The sequence below is a fragment of the Rissa tridactyla genome, chromosome 2, assembly GCF_028500815.1.
Source record: "Rissa tridactyla isolate bRisTri1 chromosome 2, bRisTri1.patW.cur.20221130, whole genome shotgun sequence".
Lineage (NCBI taxonomy): Eukaryota > Metazoa > Chordata > Aves > Charadriiformes > Laridae > Rissa > Rissa tridactyla.
The window spans coordinates 6596739-6620014 of NC_071467.1; the positions used below are offsets into that span (position 1 = coordinate 6596739).

Consider the following 23276-nt stretch of genomic DNA (forward strand, 5'->3'; position numbering starts at 1 on the left):
GGCTGAGTTGTGACAGTGACGTGAGTCGTGTTAGCAGACCAGAAGTGACATATCTGTCGTTTCTGCTACTGAGATACAGGTAACTACTGTATCTCTCTTCTGCTATGTGTTGACTTTTTAAATAGCGAATTAGATTGTAACAGACTACTAACCAGATAATTTTGGTCAGATAATTTGCCTATTGTTCTACTATATAAAAGGATGAAAGAACAACAGCTAACAGGCTTAATCACTGTTTTCAGTGCTTTGTTATCCTCCAATGAATGGGGCTGCAAAGACTTGTTACTGTTATTAGGCATAAATCACATGATGAGCAACACAGTCAGATTATTATAGCTTTTAAAATGCAATTTTGTGGGCATTTATGAAGTATACAATATTTTTACTTAATGCAGTGGAATGAAGAATTTTGACAACACAATATAGTGTCTCATTTGCTCAAGCCAGTAAAATAACTTTAAAGTGTGATACAGAGGATTTATCTTCTTCTTGATAAATATTCAAAACCCAAAGAGTTTTTATATCCTGTGTTCTCTAAATATAAATCAGGGTGAAGACAGTAGTTTAAAATTCCAAGCATTCTGAAACAAAACTAGCCAACTAAAACGTGCTTGTTTTTCTCACAGCTCAGAGCTTTCCTGCTTATCACTGGAGTTTACTAGGAATATATTAAAAAAAAAAGTTTTAATTGTAAAATCAGATCTTTATTTTTGTAACACAAAGGAACCTGAATGACTGGAAAGTTTTTTTTGTCACATTATAGAAAAAAATAAACACCCGGTAGTTAAATTGTTTGGGAAAAAAATCTATGCAGTATTTCACTGTGTTTTAACTTGGTACCTTGACCTGTCCCATCATAGTATGTACATTATGCATATATACATATTATTTCTACACATAGGTATACATTTAAATGTAAAACAACAACAACAACAACAAGTTTTATACCTACCCTGAAAATAAGGATCACACATTATGTAAAATTGAAATTCACTGCTGTCCTGAAGTTGTCCTGGAAAACAAAGTTGCCTGAAGCACAACTATCTGCTCACATATGCCCCGTGGACTCAGCTTTTCATATTTTGTCAGCTCTGTTGGCAAATTAGATACTCTTCGCCAAAGTTCTTCCCCGTTGCCTGTATTTAAGCAGTGAAAACGGTAGGGAAACCAGCAAGACCGATTCAGGCCTTTCCCTGCAGGGTAAGATACCCCCGCAAATAGCTCCTGGTGGGCAAAACTTGCCGGGGTGCCTCCGTCACCTCCTGTGTTTTGACAAGTGAATGTTTTGATATTGATGTTTGTCCTGGTTAATAATTCTTATATAATAAATATTACATTAGGTTTGATACTTTGAAGCCCTCACCTCTTACCAAACTGAGAATGAGTGAAATTCAAGTTTCTGGGATCCTTCGCTGAATTCTGGATGGAAATTTTGTGATTCAGCTTTTCTACGTATATATAACCCTCAGCTGCTTAGTGGGGTCCCAATTAATGGCAGCTGCCAATGGCTTTATGCATTTCCTAAGGAGGTGAGAGGCTGGGTCGGAAGGTGATGAGGCAGACTTGCAGTCAACTTACATCTAGCTTTATTTTCTCTACAGCAATCATATTTGGTCTAGACGTAGGATGACCAGGAGCACGGTGGGATGCTTTGGGGCTTGGATTGCCTCCTCCCTTGGCTTCTTGGGCAGCTGCATCCCTCTGAATGAGGGGACTCTGAGCAGCAGGGAAGGAGCTGGGTGGCTTTGACTTGTCCTTACAGAGCACTGAGACAGAGCTTGGTTAAAAATCCTCACTTTGACCTTTAGACTTCTTTGATCACTCTAAAAAGCACCCCAGAAGTGTCTGGGAAAGCTGGACCGCTTGGGCCCAAGTCCAAAACTTTGGTATTCCAAGCAGGAGTGCAGTAATAGGGGAGAACCGGGATGTAGGGTGCAGTGGTTGGGATAGCTGTTGTCTCGACCTGAAACACCTCGACCCCTCACCTGCATCTTGCCCTACACCCAAACCCTGCCACCAGGCACAGCAGGACATTGTCACACCACTGCTTGCAAACCACAGGGCTCGAGCTGTGCTGCTGCAGACCCCAAGCCCCTTGTTCTTCTACTGTGCAGGTTGACGGTGTCTGCATGGAATGCTTTTGGCAGTTGCCGAACCCGGAGCAGTATTTTCAGACTTTTGGGATGTGGGAGAAATAGACGAGAATCTACAGCAGGAGTTAGCTGGCATGTCTCTCCTAACGTCACAGCAATGACAGTTCTCTTTGGAAAGCGAAGGGCTTGCCTCCGGTGACCTCGTTTTACCCAGGATGACAGAAGATGATCCCAGAAAGTCTGTCAAAAGATAAGCAGAAAAAGTGAATGATGTTCAAGCTTTAGAGCACTCCCCTGCTGAGTGCAGTAGCCTCCACAAACTGCTCAAATACCTTTTTTTATTCTCTTACCTAGGCTCCAGAGGCTAACTGTGAGTAGATAATTGCAGGAGGAAGGTGAGGCGGAGTTAGGGTTTTTGGACTCCAGTTTTCTGGTTTGTGTATAACAGTTTGGTTTCTGGCCTGAGGCATTGGCGTCTCCCTTAGCTCCTTTTCACTGGCTCTGCAACTGGTCCAGTCCACAAGTGGAACCAGCAGTTATTATGCATTATTATTATTATATGCACCAGGAAAACTATGACATAGTGGCTATCACGGAAATGTGGCGGGATGCCTCACACGACTGGAGTGACACAATCGATGGCTACAAGCTCTTCAGGAGGGACAGACAGGAAAGGAGAGGCTGTGGAGTGGCCCTGTATGTTAGAGAATGCTATGAGAGCTCGGAAATCAAGTATACTGATGATGGGGTGGAGAGTGCTTGGATTAGGTTAAGGGCCGATAAAGCTGATATCGCTGTGGGAGTCTGCTATAGACCTCCCAACCAAAGCAGTGAGGCGGATGAAGCTTTCTATAAGCAGCTGGGGAAAATCTCATGGTCACTTGCCGTTGTTCTTGTGGGGGACTTTAACCTCCTGGATATCTGCTGGGAATACAACACAGCAGAGAGGGAACAATCCAGGAGGTTCCTGGAATTCGTGGAAGATAACTTCCTCACACAGCTGGTAAGTGAGCCAACGAGGGAAGGTGCCCTCCTGGACCTGCTTCTTGTGAACAGGGAAGAACTTGTGGGGGAAGTGAAGGTTGGTGGCCATCTAGGGCACAGTGATCATGAGATGGTCGAATTTCTGATTCCTGGGGAAACAAGGAGAGGGGTTAGTAAAACTGCCACCTTAGACTTCCGGAGGGCAAACTTTGACCTGTTCAGAAGACTGCTGGACAAAATCCCTTGGGAGGCTGCCCTGAAGGATATAGGAGCCCAGGAAGGCTGGACATACTTCAAGAGAGAAGTCTTAAAGGCACAGGAGGAGGCTGTCCCTGTGTGCCGAAAAAGAAGTAGGCAGGGAAGGAGACCGGCCTGGCTAAATAGGGACCTTTGGCTGGACCTCAAGAGCAAAAGGAGAGTCTATGACCTCTGGAAGAAGGGGCAGGTCTCTCATGAAGACTATAAGGATATAGAGAAGCTATGCAGGGATAAGATTAGGAGAGCCAAAGCGCAGCTAGAGCTCAACCTCTACAGCTGTTAAGGATAACAAAAAATGTTTCTATAAATTGATTTACAACAAAAGGAGGATTAGGGAAAATCTCCCTCCCTTACTGGATGCAGGGGGAAACATAGTCACAAAGGATGAGGAAAAGGCTGAGGTGCTCAATGCCTACTTTGCCTCAGTCTTTAGCAGTGGAACGAGCTGTTCCCTGGGCACCCAGCCTCGTGAGCTAGGAGACAGGGAGGGGATGCTGAACGAGGTCATCACGATTAAAGAGGAAGTGATCAGTGACCTGCTACACCACTTGGATGCGCACAAGTCTATGGGACCGGATGGGTTACATCCAAGAGTGCTGAAAGAGTTAGCAGACGTGCTCGCCAAGCCACCTTCCATTACCTACCTGAAGTCATGGCTAACTGGGGAGGTCCCAATGGACTGGAGGGTAGCAAATGTAGCACCCATCTACAAGAAAGGCAGAAGGGAGGATCCGGGAAACTATAGGCCTGTCAGTCTGACCTCGGTAGCAGGGAAGGTCATGGAGCAGATCATCTTGAGTGCCATTACAAGTCATATAATGGACAAGCAGGGGATCAGGCCTAGTCAGCATGGGTTTAGGAAAGGCAGGTCCTGCCTGACGAACCTGATCTCCTTCTATGACAAGATGACCCAATTATTGGATGAGGGAAAGGCTGTGGACATTGTGTACCTAGACTTTTGAAAAGCATTTGACACTCTTCCCCATAGAATTCTCATGGAAAAACTGGCTGCTCGTGGCCTGGATGAGCATAAGATCTGCTGGAACAAGCACTGGCTGGATGGGCGGTCCCAAAGAGTGGTGGTCGATGGAGTTAAATCCAGCTGGCAGCCGGTCACAAGGGGTGTTCCTCAGGGCTTGGTGTTGGGACCATTTCTGTTTAACATCTTTATTGATGACCTTGATAAGGACATAGAGTGTATCATCAGCAAGTTTGCAGGTGACACGAAGCTAAGCGGGAGTGTTGATCTACATGAGGATAGGGAGGCTCTACAGAGACTTGGATAGATTGGACCGATGGGCTTCAACAAGGCCAAGTGCCGGGTCCTGCACTTGGGCCACAACAACCCAATGCATCGCTACAGGCTTGGGGAAGTGTGGCTGGAGAGCTGCCTGGCAGAAAAGGACCTGGGGGTTCTAATTGACAAACGGCTGAACATGAGCCAGCAGTGTGCCCAGGTGGCCAAGAGGGCCAATGGCATCCTGGCTTGTATTAGACATAGTGTGACCAGCAGAAGGAGGGAGGTGATTGTCCCCCTGTACTCAGCACTGCTGAGGCCACACCTTGAGTCTTGTGTCCAGTTCTGGGCACCTCAATATGAGAGAGATTTCGAGGTGCTGGAGCGAGTGCAGAGGAGGGCAATGAAGCTGGTGAAGGGCCTGGAGAATAAATCTGATGAGGAGCGATTGAAGGAGCTGGGACTGTTTAGTTTGAGGAAGAGGAGGCTGAGGGGAGACCTCATCACTCTCTACAACTACTTGAAAGGACATTGTGGAGAGGTTGGTGCAGGTCTCTTCTCACAGGTAATTAGCGATAGAACAAGAGGGAATGGGTTCAAGCTGCAGCAGGGTAGGTTTAGGCTGGACATTAGGAAAAAATTCTTCCCAGAAAGAGTGGTCAGACACTGGAACAGGCTGCCCAGGGAGGTGGTGGAGTCACCATCCCTGAATGGGTTTAAGACTCGTTTAGATGTGGTGTTAGGGGATATGGTGTAGGAGAGAACTTTGCAGAGTGGAGCTGGTGGTTGGACTCGATGATCCCAAGGGTCTTTTCCAACCTAAACGATTCTATGATTCTATTAGCCCAGCATCAGCTGTTAGAAAGGACACTTTGCTCCAGCATAGTTCAGGCTTCAAGCAATATTTCTATTTTTCCCAAAGGGATACATCCGTGTCTATGGTGTACAGGTCTACTTAGTCTCAGGCATGCTGCAAGCTCAGTGCCTTTCTTGTATTGAACTCATTTAGGCAGCAAACAGCAAGAAACATGGTTACCCGCTTCATTAATTCCATAGACCTCTGCACCCCTCCTTCCCGAGAGGAGTTAGCATATGCTACTGTTTATAAATAAATATACAACTCATAAATAATCTCTGAAACAAGTACCCAAATACATTATTCCCCACACACATATAGTTTCCCACACTGAAAACAATGCCCTATACATTGTATTTCCTGTCACGCAACATGGACAATAGGATCTTCTATTGAAAGTTTATCCAGTGATTTCAGCTTTCTGGAAGCTTTCTGGAAATGTAAAGCTGTGTTTCAGCACCAGACTGCTACTGTTTGCATGGGTTGGTCTCCCCAAAGCCATGCTTTGTCTAAGGGCTGTGCAGAATCCAGCTCATTCGATGGCCACAGCATCTGCAGTCTTACTAGCTTCAGCTAACAACATTTTCAGTCTGAAAAAAAACAAATCAAAGCAAAACAAACGACTAAGGGAAAATAATAAAAAAAAAGGCTTGAAATTGCTGCAGATAAGCAAGATCCTTCATCACAGGCAGCTAGCAAAACTGTTCTTGTTTGCACAAGAAAGGCGTCTAATTTCCCCAGATTTCTGGATTCTCCTCAACTTTCTATTCTCTTTCTCACTTTTGTACATATGTGAAAAAACAAAGTAGACTTTCAGGATATTACTTGTTAACATTGAAGTCTTAATTGCCCACATCCAATTCATTGTATGAGAAACAAGAAATTTTGGTGGCATCTGAGATGGGGAAATAACATAATAGAAATTTTGCAGGTGGAGAAACCAAGACACAGATACTGAATTTTTCAGTGCCTTGAGTTTGTTCCGCTCTGGGAAGAGGAAACAAAATCAAAGGGACACAGGGTATTTAAAGGTTTCAGCCCTGACCTAATTCTGCTCTGCTCCACTGCACTGAGGAATTAGGTCAACCCTGGCCATCCTTGAGCAATTTTATCTCACTTAAATTCTTTTATTCCTAGGCATCCACCTGTTCCTCAAAAGCACAACTGATACATCTGTATGTGATACACACGCTGTACTACCCTGTGCACCTTGAATCATAGAATCATAGAATGTGTTGTGTTGGAAGGGACCATTAAAGGTCATCTAGTCCAAGCCCCCTGCAGTCAGCAGGGACGTCTTTAACTAGATCAGGTTGCTCAGAGCCTCATCAAGCCTGGCCTTTAATGTCTCCAGGGATGGGGCCTCCTCCACCTCTCTGGGCAACCTGTTCCAGTGTCTCACCACCCTGATTGTAAAGAACGTCTTCCTAATGTCTAATCTAAACCTGCCCTGCTCTAGTTTAAAACCATTGCCCCTCGTCCTATCGCTACATGCCCTTGCAAACAGCCCCTCCCCAGCTTTCTTGTAGGCCCCCTGCAGGTACTGGAAGGCCGCTATAAGGTCTCCCCGGAGCCTTCTCTTCTCCAGGCTGAACACCCCCAACTCTCTCAGCCTGTCCTCATAGGAGAGGTGCTCCAGCCCTCGGATCATCTTTGTGGCTCTCCTCTGGACCCACTCCAACAGGTGCATGTATTTCTTGTGCTGAGGGCTCCAGAGCTGGACATAGTACTCCAGCTGGGGTCTCACCAGAGCAGAGTAGAGGGGCAGAATCACCTTTCTCGATCTGCTGTCCACAGTTGATTGATGCAACCCAGGATGCAATTCACCTTGTGAGCTGAAAGTGAACGTTGTTGGCTCATGTTCAGCTTCTCATCTACCAGCACCCCCAAGTCTTTCTCCTCAGGGCTGCTCTCAAGCCATTCTCTCCCCAACCTGTATTTGTGCCTGGGATTGACATGACCCAAGTGTAGGACCTTGCACTTGGCCTGTTTGAACTTCATGAGGTTGGCATGTGCCCACCTCTCAAGCTGACTTTACCTGCTTTCAAATTTTATAGCAACCAAGTTTAATTTCAGGACAAATGAACCATCATTTTCAAGCAGTCAAAATCACTAGAGATTTCAAACCAGATTCTGCCCTGGCTCTGTTTGGGATCTAGGGATAGATAGCTGTTTCCATTACAAATTTTATTTTAATAAATCTTATCAGTTTTACCCAAGAAGCTCAGAATGGTTTACAGTCACTGATTGTATTATAATCTTAGTGAAAGTCCTTGTGGAAGAGAGAAGCATGTCTAGATGAGCACAATCTGTAAATATCCACATATAATTCTCAAAAATAAGTATCAATTTGCCAAAAAATATATATTAAAGCTTTGAGTTAAAACACTGAGGGAAATTAGTGTTGTGCATTACATCTTTCCTGATCTGTGGGAGTTAAAAAGAAGTTCCTGGTAAAATGCAAACAGTGCTGTCAGTGGAGGATGTGAGGGTTTGATTCTGAGGTGTGTTATTTCTATGGGTCTTACTTATATTTTTCATTTTAAAATCAGTAATATTTACTGCATAAGGGACTCAGAGAAAAAGAAGTAATTTCTCCATAGGATCTGGCCTAAATGGGATGCAAGTTCATTTCCTGAACTTCCACTCTTGGTTTAGTCACAGAATTAATCATTTCTTGTCATTAGAAATGTGATGATTGTGTCGGGTTTTGTTTTTTCAGTTTTTTACAGTTTGACCATTTTATATAATGCAAAATAGTTTGGTTTTTTTTCCCAAACAAGATTCAGATCCCAATCTGTTAATTTTTTTTTGCCCCATTCTGCTGGAAACTACAATTTGTGACAAAATTAAGTTTTGCTTACCCAAAAAACCAAAATGTATTGAAAATTTTCATTCACTTGAAAAAAGTGAATGAAAAATTAAAACAGTTTATTTCATTTTGGGGCAGTTTAATCTCGAGAGTAATACTATGTTTTATTAAACTGGAAAAAAAAAAAACAAAAAAACATTTATTCTGAATTACTTCAATAACACATCAAGGCCAAACCATTTCTTATGCCAGGGAACTGTCGTCTCCTTTCTATGTTACAGAATTGTCCACAGAAGATAAAAAACAGGGAAGGATTATTTAATAATTTGCGCCATACAGGAACTAAGAGGAGCCACATTCAGTTCTCCAACAGCAGGTTCAAAACAAACAGAAAGTGCAGCACATACTATAACATGTGATTCATTCCAAAAGATGTTACAGAGGCCAAAAGTATAAATCAAAAAGGCACGTACACAAATTCACAGAAGGTAACCATGACTGCTGGAAATAATTCCCTAACCATAACCTCTGAGTCAGAAAGTTCTTAAATTTTGATTGCTGGTATCTTGCAGGTTATACCACAGAAAAAAAAATAAAAATGGACTTTTCAAGGCAGCTTACTACAGCATGTGCCCATAAATGACTGCTATTAGCACTATGAGACTCCTCTGAAGGATAATGGCATCTCACAGAGAAGGTCACCAAAAAAACAGCTCAAAAAATAAAAGTAAAAATAATTTGTTTCTTTCACTGGTAATATTAATAATTCTGCACACATGTTCATTCTCTTGGATGTGCACACATACCTCTTTTGACCTTTTTTATCCTGATTCCAAATAAAAACTAAAGTTAACATACAGGATGAAGATATAAATGTTAATGTTAAATCAATGGTACTAAATAGATAGTCCAAATGGACATGTAAATAACCAGGCTTCAAGATTCATACAAATGAGCATGGTTGCATCAATATTTAGGAATGCAGGAAAAAATAAACACAGAAAACAGAATTTGACATAGCAAGTTAACCTGTTATTGCTAATAAAAATTGTCTTCAAGTATTATGTACTTCAGAAAGCATAAGGGGAACCTCGACAGTTTGTGAGCCTTCCAGTTAAACTTTCCCTCAACAGACTGATGACATTTTGGCAGGTTTCCCAAAAAAAGGTTTTTGTTTTATGGTTCTATGTGAAATCAATTTCCATAAACCCAGCAGATTAAAATCCCTTCTCTGCTGTAAAAGCAAAAGATAAATAAATAAAAGAGGCATTAAAAAGTGCTTTTCTACCCCTTAAAACCTTTGAAAGCTTTGCTCATATTCAAATGAGGAGGTTTTCGTTTGCAGGCAACATTTGTTTAAGCTTCTCTCTCTGATACCACAGCAATCATTTTTTATTTCTGCTTCTTGAGCCTTTCCAGCAGACCGGGGCAGACAACATCATCCAATAACAGCTGAAATTATTCAGAGCAGCGCTTATCTCTCGGCTGTTTGAAATTGCTTTAGTTTATTTATTTATTTTTATCTTAAGCATTGCACGTAGGAAATACATGGAAAGACTTGATGCTGCTTAGAAGCAGCCAGCTGGAAGTTTCTTGGATCGCATGAATTTAAACAGACACAAGCAAGGCCAGATATATGCTAAGGTCTTCTACACCATCCTCCCCTTTATGGGATGGGCTACAAAGGGGACCAGAACACCTCTCTTACGAAGAAAGGCTGAGGGATTTGGCTCTTTTTAGTCTGGAAAAAAGAAGACTGAGAGGGGATCTTATCAACACTTATAAATACTTAAAGGGTGGGTGTCAGGAGGATGGGGCCAGTCTTTCTTCGGTGGTGGCCAGTGACAGGACAAGAGGTAACGGGCACAAACTTGAGCATAGGAAGTTCCATCTAAACATGAGGAGGAACTTCTTTACTTTGAGGGTGGCAGAGCACTGGCACAGGCTGCCCAGAGAGGTGGTGAAGTCTCCGTCTCTGGAGACATCGAAAACCCGCCTCGACATGTTCCTGTGCAACCTGCTCTGGGTGACCCTGCTCTGGCAGGGGGGTTGGACTAGATGATCTCCAGAGGTTCCTTCCAACCCCTGTCATTCTGTGATTCTGTGGGATGTCCCTTTTGCCAGCATATGAATGCTAGGTGATACATAGCAAACAACAGTTTTGACTTAGAGGCGAGGCAGGGATTTGTGGTTAACCTCCTGAAACTGGTCCAGTTCCTAATTTTGCTTGAGATTCTTTTTCTGATGTTGCACACATCACTGAGTATCCCTGCACATCAGAGCCTCACCAGTTATTTGGGTGATAACAAGTATTGCTGCACCTCTCCTTTGTCTTGTATCCTTGGCATAAGCATCCTTTCTTTTGTTGTGTGTCTCTGTACAGCAGCCTGGACTCTGATCTGTCTTTAAAACTGAATCAAGTGTAGATATCCACGAATTATGTCTGATCTGAGCTGATGTGGCCTCATGATACACATCTACATAGAGGAATATCCTCAGACTGGAAAGTTTTGGCAGAATGGATGGCACTGCCTTGTGCCTGCTGGCACATTACGGTTTTAAAATGGTTTTTTGTCCTTCCCACCTTGTAAGTTTTTGTTGTTTCAAGGAGACCAGATCTCCTGGGTATGATGTAATTTGGGATGCCTGGATGGGCATCATGTGCCTGTGGATGGTGATCCCAGTTGGAAAGCTGTACCACAAGCTCAGTGGCATTATGTCTGCACTGAGTATGAACAGCAAACGCGTTTTTCTTTTTTCTTGGCAGTTTATTATTTCAATTCCACCTTTGCCTACATGCTTTTTAAGAGCACAGTTGCTTGCATCACCATTTAGATTCAGTACTTCAGTTTATTGTATTCACCACAAGTAGCCTGATTTCTCTCTTGAAATCTTGATGAGGTTTATGTAAAGCACAGGTTATCACAGGGACTAACAGTGGGGTTTATCTCACCTAAATTAAGTTGTTTATGAGGCAGTCGTCCTGGCCTCTCTTTATAGTCTACAATAAGAAATAAGCACTTCGAGGGCGAAATGTGTCTGACCTATTTGATATCACTACTGCAGAAAGAGATGACTCATACCCTGGAAATGCCAGTTCGCCTCCAGCGAATATAAAGGCAGCCTACATCATTAACTGGGATGTAGACATTTGCTCAGATTAATCCAGAGTAAGAGCACTAGCTGTGCATCAGGACTCTGGTGCGCTTGATGCTGAGAAAACTCCAAATAAGACGTTCCACTCTTAATGGGTTCATGCTCTAAGATAGGAGACGTAAAGGTACAGTCAGAAGGGAACACTGTGACCTAATAGTCAGCGCTGAGAGGTAATGACCTCAGCATTAAACCAACTTAAATTCTATCAGGTTTTTCAGGAAGAAATTGGATAATAGTGAATTCATGTTGCAGATGAGTATGGGAGAACACATCCCAAATGAATGGAGTGCACCCAGCAAAAGGAAGTGCAGTTTTTGGGCCGAAGTCTTGTCATTTTGGTTCTGGAGGCTTATGTTATGGGACAGTGAAAAATGGGAAATAAACTTCGAATCTGTTAAAAAGATTGGGATGAGCTATAAAGGACATTTATAGTGAACAGAGATGGTGCATAATTCAACAAGGAAGGGTGATATGGTTAAAGCCAAAGAGAAAGATGTTGCATCAATCAAGATGCAACCTGATGAGAAGTCAGATAAGAGTATTATCTATGTGGACAGATGGAAAGGTTGTATTATTGAGAAGTTATGCTGGAAGAAGATCTGTAAGACAACCGAGAAAGAACTGAGTGAAAAACAACACTCAAGGCACTGGACTGAATACCAGGAAAGAAAATTCAATTCACATCCTTTGAGCTAGTGCATATTGGACAATGTTAATTTTGAAAGGGAAATGTGTGGACTTACAGTGTCAGCTTGAAATAAATAAAAATAAAACCCACCACCATCAAAACCAAAACTGCAAACATTTTATAAGGAAGGAAGTAGCACCGGGACAACAATTACTGTTCTGTAACAATACTGCTCTAATTATTTTTCTTCTCAATTTTTCTTCTTTTAGTTTTGCTCGTCCAGGGAAAGGTTCATGGCTTGGTAAGGGAAACCTGGAGGCAGGACCAGACCAGTCCAGTATGTCATTAGAAAATCTAGTGTTTGGAGCTGGTTACTGCAAACCCACATCTTCAGAGGTAAGGAGGATGAACAATGATATCTTTCTTCCATTTGGTCACACAGAGTGTAGTGTCCACGTTATCTGTGAAGAACGTGCCTGGTTTATGTTGCTAGTAGAGGGATTTTGTTGGAAGAAGAACCCTTCAAACATTTCTCCATGAACCACCTAGGACTTGGATACACAGTTCCCAGGTGTTCAGCCCCCACCTATATGAACTGTTTCAGAAAAGTTTGGATATAACCTTTATTGCCAGTGACACTTTTGAGGCTGGATTCACCTGACCAGGTGTCTGCTGTAAGGTGAAATTAATTATTCAGTAAAAGATCCTTGCTTTCAGGTCTTATGTTCTACAGCCAGAGAACTAGAGTCATTGTTAAGGATGTTTTGAAGGAAGGGTTTGTGTCTGGAGTAATGAGTATTGTGTGTTGGTGACGGGGCGTTACACACGCTGCCTTACTCAAGGCAGGTCCCACAGGTGGTGTATGCCTTACTTACCACTGGTGAAGAGGAGAGCTTGTTGTGCAGTTTTTAGTACAAAGTTGTTTGTTTTGAAAATAATGATTAATTGGGGGTTGGGTTTTTTGTTGTTTTTTGTTGTTGTTTGTTTGTTTGTTTGGGTTTTTTGTTGTGTTTTGTTTTGGTTTGGTTTTTTTTAAGTGTTAGCTTTGCAGTGTTTTTTGTCAGAAATATTACCTCAGATCTAGAAACTCAACCCAGAATATTGAATTAGATTAAATTGTTTGGAAACTCTGATTCAAAGGTTCTGATTAACATGCTGCCCTCAGCTTTCCCCAACCTTTCTTGTCGAAGGTGTTCTGTTCTGTATAAATATTAAAAATATGCTAGCCTAAAGCGTCTTGTGCAGAAGAACTACTAGGGAATTAACTCGGGCTGAGAGAATATTTGGCCTGAGGCTGCTATCCGAACCATTGGGTCATTGTATGCTTTTGGCAAACAAACTGACCTCAACCTCTGCCTCTCTGGTGGACAGTCACAACATATAAATTTAAATAACTGATTGAGCATTTGTCTTTGTAGACTAATCTCTGTATACCTCTGTACATCACACAAGAGAGAGGTTTCTTAGGAGAGCAGTTCCTACTTTTCATTATCCTCTGGACAAAACTCTATTGTAAGAAGGCAAATGGAAAGGCTAGCTCTCCACTCCCATTTTTCCTTTTACTCTCCATAGAAAAATCTTAGTCCGTTGCGATTAGGAAACCTTATTTCCTTCCCAAATGTTTTCCTTAGCTTCAAACTCTATTTTCTACCTGTCCTGGTGGACTAATCTTCTTTGATTAGAGGCTTTTCTTCTTCCTTTTTTTTTTTTTTTTTTTAAGTGGCAGCATAATTATTATCCTAGCAGGTGACCTATTAAATACCAAAATGAAAGCACTTTATCATGAACCGGCTTTAGCACCCTGCTACCCTGCAGGTCATCAGAATGTCACACACCGAACAATCGTAAATATAATGCTGCACACTCCATCTCCGCATGGAGGTGGATTTGCTTAGCTTCCGAAACCTCTGTATGTCATGACATCTGCTCTTGATCTGAGCATTTTAATTTAATAGACAGTGATGTCCTTTTTGCATATGCTATCCATGATGCATGATAATGAGCAAAGACTATTTCTCTTGGTTTAATGTGAAAAATAAGAATTCAGAGCTTGAAAAGAAACTGCTGTAGGAGTAAAGCTAACTCCAGGTGAGGGCCTTGTGACTGACTGCTGGTTTGTGTGGGAGTTTATATCAAGCCATAAGGAACTGAAGGAAGAGGAGTAATATTATTTCTTATAATGCTGCAATGCTTTGCACTGGGTCAAGTTTACTTCCCTTTACAAATTTGAAGATTCCATTCCAGGTTGTTTGAATGCGTTTGTTAAATGTAACTTCAGCTGGACTATAGACATGTCTAGGTTTGGGGAATTTTGTAATCACTGTCTGGACATTAGATGAAAACTGCAGGCTTTTCTACTCACTTTGTTTATATTTTTCGTTGGACCTTGCCTACTGCAAGTCCAAATTAGTTACTGTTGAATACCTTAACTCAAGATATACAACACTTTTTTTTTTTCTTTGTAAAATACTCTAGTTTGATGCAACTGGCTAAATCTAGGCTAGAACAATTAATATATCTGTCTTACAAGGCAGACGGAGCTTCACTGGGCAGCGGGACATGAGAAAATGAATTTTAAAGCGATTTTGATTAGTTCCTTTTTATGTTGTAAAATGCTGTGAAACAGTTAATGTTGGTCTGTCCTGTTTTTCCTTTTGTTTTATTTTCATCTCTGCAAAGCTGAATTTGGATCCTTCTACTTTTCATGTACATTTCTGTATTTTCCATATCTGAGAAGTCGCCAGGCTTAAGCTCTTAAGATGCATCTCCTCTGCGTCTTCTGTCTGAAGTCTTTTCTGGGGAACTGAACCTGATTATTCAGTTCTCTGTAAGACTGCAGACAATTGAGACTTTCCTTATTTGAGGTCCACCTATTGTGAGTAAAGCAAAAAAAGCTTTTTTTCCCCATAGTTGCAGACAGATTATTTTTCCAGAATACTTCTATTTGCGTGGAAGCTTGTAACGGGCAGGAACTCTAAATCATTCCTATTGCATCCTCTTCCTCAAGTATAGGAGATGTATGACTTGAAGCCCCAGCCAATTAGTGTTTCGCTGTGTCTGAGGCACTTACTACCTCCACAATTTATTCAATTTCGTAGGTTTGGCATAACTTCTACAAAGTCATAAAGCAGACTGGTTCACAAAAGTAAACTTTGCTCTCGTTATACTGAGTAGATGGGCTAGTGGCGTGGTATATTTGGTTTATGATGCAAGATTTTGGTAGCAGAGGGGGATGGGAGCAGGACTGGCTTCTGTGAGAAGGCGCCGGAAGCTGCCCCCATGTCTGACAGAGCCAGTTCCAGCTGGCTCCAAGACGGACTCACCGCTGGCCAAAGCTGAGCCCATCAGCAGCGTTCGTAGCACTTCTGTGATAACATATTTAAGAAAGGGTAAAAAATGCTGTGCAGCAGCTGTGAGAAAGAAGAGTGAGAAATTGTGAGAGAAACAACAGTGCAGGCACCAAAGTCAGTGAAGAAGGAAGAGAGGAGGTGCTCCAGGTGCCAGTGCAGATTTTCCCCTTCAGCCTGTGGTGAAGACCACGGTGATGCAGGTTGTCCCACTGCAGCCCATGGAGGACCACACGCTGGAGCAGGTGGCTGTGCCCTGAAGGAAGGTGTTTTTAGAGTTGTTCTTATTTCTCATTTTGCTCTGTTTAATTGGTAATAAATTAAATTAATTTCCCTAAGTATTAGTTTCCCCATGTTTTGTCCATGATGGTAACTGATAAGTGATCTCCCTATCCGTATCTTGACCTGCAAGCTTTTTGTTGTATTTTTCTCCCTCTGTCCTGTTGAAGAAGGGAGTGATAGAGCAGCTTGGTGGGTCCCTACCTGGCAGCCAGACAAGGTCAACCCGCCACACATGGTTCAGACAAGATTTGAACGTGTAACTTCAGTACAGTAGTGGCTCTATTTACAGTAGTGTTAAGCCTTCAGGAAAGACAGAATTGTGAAGAAATGTGACGTCAATACTACTAAGTCATGTTTTCCAGACATCTCCTGAATGCAAAGTAGAGGACTCTTATCTTGACATATCATCTCTAGGTCATACATCCCATTTTACCTCTTTCTTCCTCATAAAACATGGATCCATCAGAGAGACAATTTTCATTTTTAGGCCCATAGATTGTCTGTGGAAGTTCTCATCTAGTTTATGTAGTTGATTGGCTTTTTCCTTACTGAAAATGTGAGTGCCTTCATTTCTAAAGAAAGTCCATATCAATCATCAGCTCCTCTTGCCACTTCCTGAGCTAATCTTTTACATTTGGGCTGCTGAGGTGCCACTGCTTAATGACAGATCCTGAAGGCTCCTCATTCTGCAGTTCTGAGTTCTCAGTGCAGCGACTAATTAAATGCCAGCGGCTTTAGACTGTACACGTGCATTTTCCCTAGCTCTCCCCAAGTGAATTCTGAATACCACTGACAGTTTCCTCATATCCTGGTTTAGCAGAATAGTTATAATAATAATCCTATTTAAGCCTTGGTGATTTTTTTTTTTAAGTCTTCCAGTTTCTTCCCACTCTACGCAGCAGACAGGGGGTCTTCCTTTTCTTTATTTCTCCTTCCCTCCCTCTCTAATATTTTCTCTCTACCTATACTATGCTTTTACTTTCAAGCACAATTAAGACAACAAAGATATTTCTTATTAAGATTTTTTTGTTGTCAGATAAATATGAAGGAAGATGCTTTTATGGTCAAAAACCTAGTAGAGGACAATCCGCAGTATAAGAAAATGTGCTAGAACATTCTCAAGCTCTCTTCAGCCCATAACCTATACTCACAGGGAATATATATCACAGTATATTAACAGTATGTTCAAAATAGGATCATATCTGCTGCAGGCTTGGGACATCTAGTGGGGTGAAACAGACTCATGAGCTATTTGTGACTGGTTTCCCTCAGGGACATCTGAATTCCCCTTTGGGTCTGCTAAATTGCTTTTCCCTGTGAGGAAGTTCAAGGGGTTGTTTCGGATGTTACAAGGTCTGTTTCTGAACGTCACACTGACTCATGCTTTCAGGCGATCTCAGCAGCCATAAGAGCTGGACGCTGAAAAATATCTACAGATCCTACATCTACAATAAAATAAAAAGAAAATTTCCTTGCAGAACTGAAAATTGAATGGTCACTTACACTTCAGGAGTTTTATGCCTTACCCTGTACCACACACCTCTTCTGTATCCACTGTTGTCAGACTGTTTTAATGTCTTTGTAATATTGTGCATCACATGCCTGCTGTGTTATAATCAAGTTGAGTCAATGACATACTGGTGGTTATTAATAAACTGTACTCACAGTAATCTTATTTTCATTTGGATAGCAGTTGCACTGCAGATAAATTGACTTCTAAGTAATCAGATTGATTAATCAGATGACTTCCCATTAATAAGGCACTGGTGTTTGATAAGAAGTGTTCTTCTTCAATCTAGCATTGATGTACCTATCCCAAAAGACATCAAGTTTATGCCTGGCATAATACAAGAACTAGGAGTGTCATTCAATTAAAATTGCATTGATGATAAGAGTTCTTTTCCACAGACGGTTTGCTAATATTTTCGACTTTTCAGCAACACATGAAAAACCTAGGCTGTTTCAGCCTAACATCAAAACATTATTCAAACCTGCAATTTTATTTCACGTGGGAGTCATCTGTGTTTTATTCATCTTTTCTTCTGTATAGTTATGGGTCGTTGGCCACAATACTTCACTTTTTCAGCTCTTGAAAAAGGAAGGGTGTGCATCAGAGAATACCCCGTGTAGGCTCCATTGTGGGAATTGTAATATGCCCTGAAATCCCAGGTTAGCTGGGAGAAGAGGAATACACAGCTGCAAACTTAATTCCTTTTCAGACATAGGAACCTTAATGTAGAGATAACTGTTATCTCTTTTTTTTTTTTTTTTTTTTTTTGGTATTTTTTGGCACAGCAGCCATCTTTCTAACTTACTGCCATTGCCTTTTTAGGTTTTGATTTTGTGGGGTTTTTTGTTTTGTTTTGTTTTGTTTTGTTTTGTTTTTTTCTTTTTTTTTCCCCAAGGCATCTGCTGTGTCCTGACCCTAAAACAAAATTGCCTGAGAAAGAGAGACAGAGGGAGGGAGGAAGGAAGGGATGGACAAGGTGAAGGCTCAGGGACAGAGGTACGGGTGAGGGAAGGTCAGGCAAAGCAAGGCAAGGCAAAAAAAGGGTGTTAGCATTGCAAAAGAATTAAAGCTTTGCAAAAGACTAAAACTCTGCTGTTCCCTCTTAGAGGAAGGGCAATGTGTATTTTTCTCTTTTTTCCCCTTTGAAACTAGCAGACATTCTCTGTCTCCTGCTAGGAAAAAAGGGATGTGGTGTGTCTAGAGGGATGTGAAGTTGCCAAGCATTTTTTAAATTTCTTTTTTTTTTCTTTTTTGTAACTGTGTACCAAGGAAGATGTTTCACAAACAATACCTGACTATTTACAAACTTAAGGCATAGTTAAGATTCTGGTTTTACCAATTTAGGACTGGAGTATGTAAGATAGCTGGTATATACTATTTAACGTTTAAAAACATAAAATTTAAAAAAAAAACAAACACAAACCAAAACAAACAACAACAAAAAAACCCTAAAAAAACCCCAAATAAACAAAAAAACCCACCAAAAAACAGTATTTAAAAGAGCTTTTACTTATAATTATTCCACATAACTAATCCAGACGGCATAAGCGTCGTTTACATCAGTTTCACCCAGAATTGTTAATTTTATATGGAAACGGCTTTATTTTTTGTCTCACACTTCTCTGCTTTGGTGTGAGAGTGGTATGGAAAGCACATCTTTCATGCATGTGTTTGTAACGGCTGGTTTTAAAGGAACAGGATTCTTTCAGTGTCTTGTTTACGCAAATGGTGAATAGTTGCGACTGGGACTCCAGCAGATGTCCAACGCATGATTATTCTGAAATAGTAAGAGAGCTGATATACTCTTCTTTATAAGGTATAATGACAAGTATCTTTAATCAGTGTGTTCAGGGCACCATTTGTGATAATTACTGATGAAGTCTTTAATCTTCAGTTGCCTGAAGATAAATGGCTGATCTTTAGAAAGGACTAAATGATTTCCTAGCTGTAGCAGAAAACATGGTAACTAATAATGTGAAAATAACTGGTTTCTTTAATCATTGGCTTATTTCTTTTCTGTGGCTCTTTTACTTTTTGATCTGGCATATGAAGGGTACAGCAAGGCAATGATCTGCATTATGGTAGAGTCCAAAACTGAGATTAATTTGGAATTAGGCCTAAAATATGATGTTGAAAAAGCTTTATAATCTTTTCACTGTGGGTGTTCAATTAAAATGTCAAGAAATTACCTGGAGATTCTTGTGAGACTCCAGACAGGAAGGTGATGGAGTCTTCTTCTGTAGAAAATCCTCAGCAATTGCTCGTATTGGACTGATATTTTGTTCCTTTTGAAAATCAATAGAAACTGCATAGAAAGTTCCACTTTTCATAACTTTTTTTTTGCTATTTTTCTGCAATGCTTATGTATTGGAAAGAATCAGACTGCTGCATTCTCTTTAAAAATCTCCCTGCTGCATTCTTTTTACAAATCTCCCTGTTTCTCTGCATACCACTGTGAAAAAGTCAATCACACGTAGACTTGTATAACTGAAAAGAAGTATTTTATGGTTAATTTAGAGTAATTGTGAGTAGAGTGGTAAAAGGCAGACTGAGCGCAGAGCATTTATTTCTCTTTCACAGCTACTATTACAGTTATATACTGAAGAACTTATTTGACTTCCATCACCATGATTTCTCACTTTGGGCTGAAATCCACTGATGTGGTTTGTACGGTCATTCACTTGACTGACATTCTTTCAATGAAAGTTTTCCCTTTCTAAAGATTTCAGCATTGATTTCTGAGGAATTTTATAGGAGGGGGCTTGAGGCAGATGTTTCTTTCTTTCTTCCCTGAAAAGGAGCACACGAGCAGCAGGAACGGCCTTTCTACTCTTCACTTCTGGAAATGGACTTGGCTGCTCTCTACCTTTTGATAGACTGCTCTATGATCCAGTTTTTCTTTCTTCTCGGTATTTTTTCCCAGTGGTACATTGTTGAAAAATTGTCTTCATACGCCCTAAAGGACACTACAATAATTCCCACTGACTGATGATGAGAGAGTTCCTGAAAGGAGACCTAATCAAGTCTCATAGCTTCCAAGCTGATGGCCTTTTCAACAGGAGCACAGATGCCAACAACAGCACAGTCGAGATCCATCATCTGGAAGCTAACTCTTTGCTATTGGCAAGTGTCCCAGACAGCAGCTCAGGGACTGGGGAACGAGAAAAGAGATTCCCTCTTTTTCCAAACACTTTGTCTTGTTTTGTGGAAACAAATCTTCTAGTGACAACAAGAGCCTGTACCTCTGTTCAAAGCCATCACGCTAGTCATAACGACCCAAGAATCAGTTTCACAGCTAATATGAATTATAAGTTTTGGTGCAGTGCTTGGGAGGAACACTTAGAAGCACACTCCCCACAACATCAGCTTGTGCACAAACGACTGTCCCTGCTCCAATGATCTCATGAGTTCTCTGAGGATCAAACAAGTTTCGGCAATCCGACAAACAGAAAAAAATGGGCTAGGAGAATAGAGATGGGTCAGTGTGTTATGATTCTCAAAAGTATTGCTAGTCAGAGGTGAATAACATTAGACAGAAGTTTAGCCAGTAAAGATAAAGCATTTTTTGAAGCTTCATGGCAAGATAAGAATAATTTTGGAAGCTCTTCAGTACAAGAATAACTTCCCCTAAAGTTGATTTGACTTAGTCACATGTTCAGAGCCTGTACTCGAGTGTTTTGATGAGTGGGAAAAAAATAATTTTTGAGCAGAATTAGGCAATGCTGCAAGGAAGCTCTTTGCATAACTGAGAAAGGCATGAGTATTCAAGCAGTTAGACATAAGAGTATTCGGGTGAGAAGCTGGGGCTAAAGATTTATCTAGGGTAAGCTGGACATGGACAGTATGCATATGAGTTTATATTACTTCTTCAACTGGCATAAAACTTGAGAAATCAAGCTTCCAGCCAGTCTGGTTTTACAATAACATTTACCTCTGCTGTTCCCAGCTTTATAGTACGGTATTTGAATAGGACGTGGTGTGTTGATCCTGTCCATGCAGCCAGTCACTGTACGATCCCAGGATAGCTCGGTGTGTCGTGAAGTGTAGAGTAGCTGCAGTACTATTCATCTGTAGCCTCTGGTTTCTAGTAAGTCAGATAAGGTCAGCAGTGTATTCCCATCATTTTTCCTCATTGTCAAGTTCATAGAATCATAGAATAATTTGGGTTGGAAGGACATTTAAAGGTCGTTGTCCTGGTTTCGGCTGGGATAGAGTTAATTTTCTTACTAGCAGATGGTATAGTGCTGTGTTTTGGATTTAGGATGAGAATAATTTTGATAACACACTGTTATTTCAGTATTTGCTAAGCAGTCAAGGACTTTTCAGCTTCTTACACTGGCCTGCCAACAAGAAGCATCCAAGAAGCTGGGAAGGGACACAGCTGGGATAGCTGACCCCAACTGACCAAAAGGATATTCCGTACCACATGACGTCGTGCTCAGCATGTAAAACTGGGGGAAGAAGAAGGAAGGGGGGAATGTTCGGAGTTCTGGCATTTTGTCTTCCAAAGTAACCATTACACGTGATGGAGCCCTGCTTTCCTGGAGATGTCTGAACTCCTGCTTGCTGATGGAAGCAGTGAATGAATTTCTTGTTTTGCTTTGCTTGTATGTGTGGCTTTTACTTTACTTATTACACTGTCCTTATCTCAACCTTATCTCAACCCAACCACGAGTTTTCTCACTTTTCTGATTCTCTTCCCTGTTCTGCTGTGGGGTGAGTGAGCAAGTGGCTGCGTGGTGTTTAATTACTGCCTGGTGTTAAACCACGATAGTCATCTAGTCCAAACCCCTGCAATGAGCAGGGACATCTTCAACTAGATCAGGTTGCTCAGAGCCTCAGAATAAAAAGTGTCTTCCTTGTATCTAGTCTGAATCTCCCCTCTTTTAGTTTAAAACCATTACCCCTTGTCCTACTGCTACAGGTCCTACTAAAAGCTTTGTCCCCATCTTTCTTATAAGCCCCCTTTCAGCATTGAAAGGCTGCAATAAGGTCCCCCAGGGTGTTCCAAAACTCTTTCCATGTGTGAGAGAAAACCATAAAGTCAATTGAAGGCACTATATGTCTGCTTTCTGATGACTCAAACGAAAAGTCTTTGTCGTCTCACAGGTTTTTGTTAGTTCTTGAAGCAATCTGCAACGTCTCTGTTGGAATTAGGTCTACCTTGCATTGGTAGAAAGAGTTGGCTGATGAGAAGCAAGGGTGAAGGCCTGAACAGGACAGGAGAGTACCTCCAAAGCAGTGTTAAGTCATGTTCCTTGGGGTGGTAAAGCACTGTTTCTGCTCTACATATTGTGTCTCTTTTGTCAAACAAATACAGTTCGACTCTCCAGAGCTGTCAGTCAAACCCTCTTTCTCCTCTACTAAACTCACTAGAAGTATTTTATTTAAAACCATAAAATGATGGCCTGCAGAATAAATGTTAAGCTACTCATGGCTCATGAAATTTGATTGTCTCCGAGTATAAATTACTTGAGGGCTGCTATATGTACTATGCATAATACAGGAGGTAACTACTGGGCTGGGAAAATGAACCTATGAAAATGTAATACTTATGCAAATTTATACAGCTCCAGCTATTCAAAAGTTCCCCATTTTGTTACAGTAAATTATAGCAAATTAATATAATTGCCTTGAAGTAACATACCCAGGAAAGTTTCTGTTTAGCCATTGCTTCTGTTTCAGTGTTAAACAAAAATTGTGGATTTCCCAAGTGATAAAGAGGACTGTACATTGTTGTATAATTGGCTTTGTGTATTGGTATATGTTTGCATGCATGTCAAGGAGCTATAAATGATTCATTGCCTGAGAGTGTCATAAACGAAGACTTCAGGAATGCAGCATAATGACAGCATTAGACATTGAGCTGTTTCCTGGCAGCAAAGACATCCCCCCCCATCAGAGAAAACAGACAGCAATATAACACCTAGGCCGAAGCGGAGCATTTCTTGTGCAGAATAATTGTTTGCAAGAAGGAAGGTGCCTGTAACCAGGACTGTAAATGATTATTCTGGGGTGTGATTTGTTGAAATAAAGTAATACTCCAGAAAGAACCAGTTTTCAAACACTGCTAAGAGAAAAAGCCAATGGATCTCGTTTGGCCACTTTGAAAA

General features: G+C 41.3%; 1 protein-coding gene across 1 annotated transcript in view; it reads left to right on the forward strand.

Annotated features, from left to right (window-relative positions):
* Nucleotides 1–23276, forward strand: part of FAM135B (family with sequence similarity 135 member B) — a 151503-nt gene that overhangs the window by 76505 nt on the left and 51722 nt on the right. The window contains exon 6 of the mRNA XM_054191529.1: nt 12294–12420. Coding sequence (XP_054047504.1) covers nt 12294–12420 — 127 coding nt within the window. The remainder of the gene's footprint in view (nt 1–12293; nt 12421–23276) is intronic.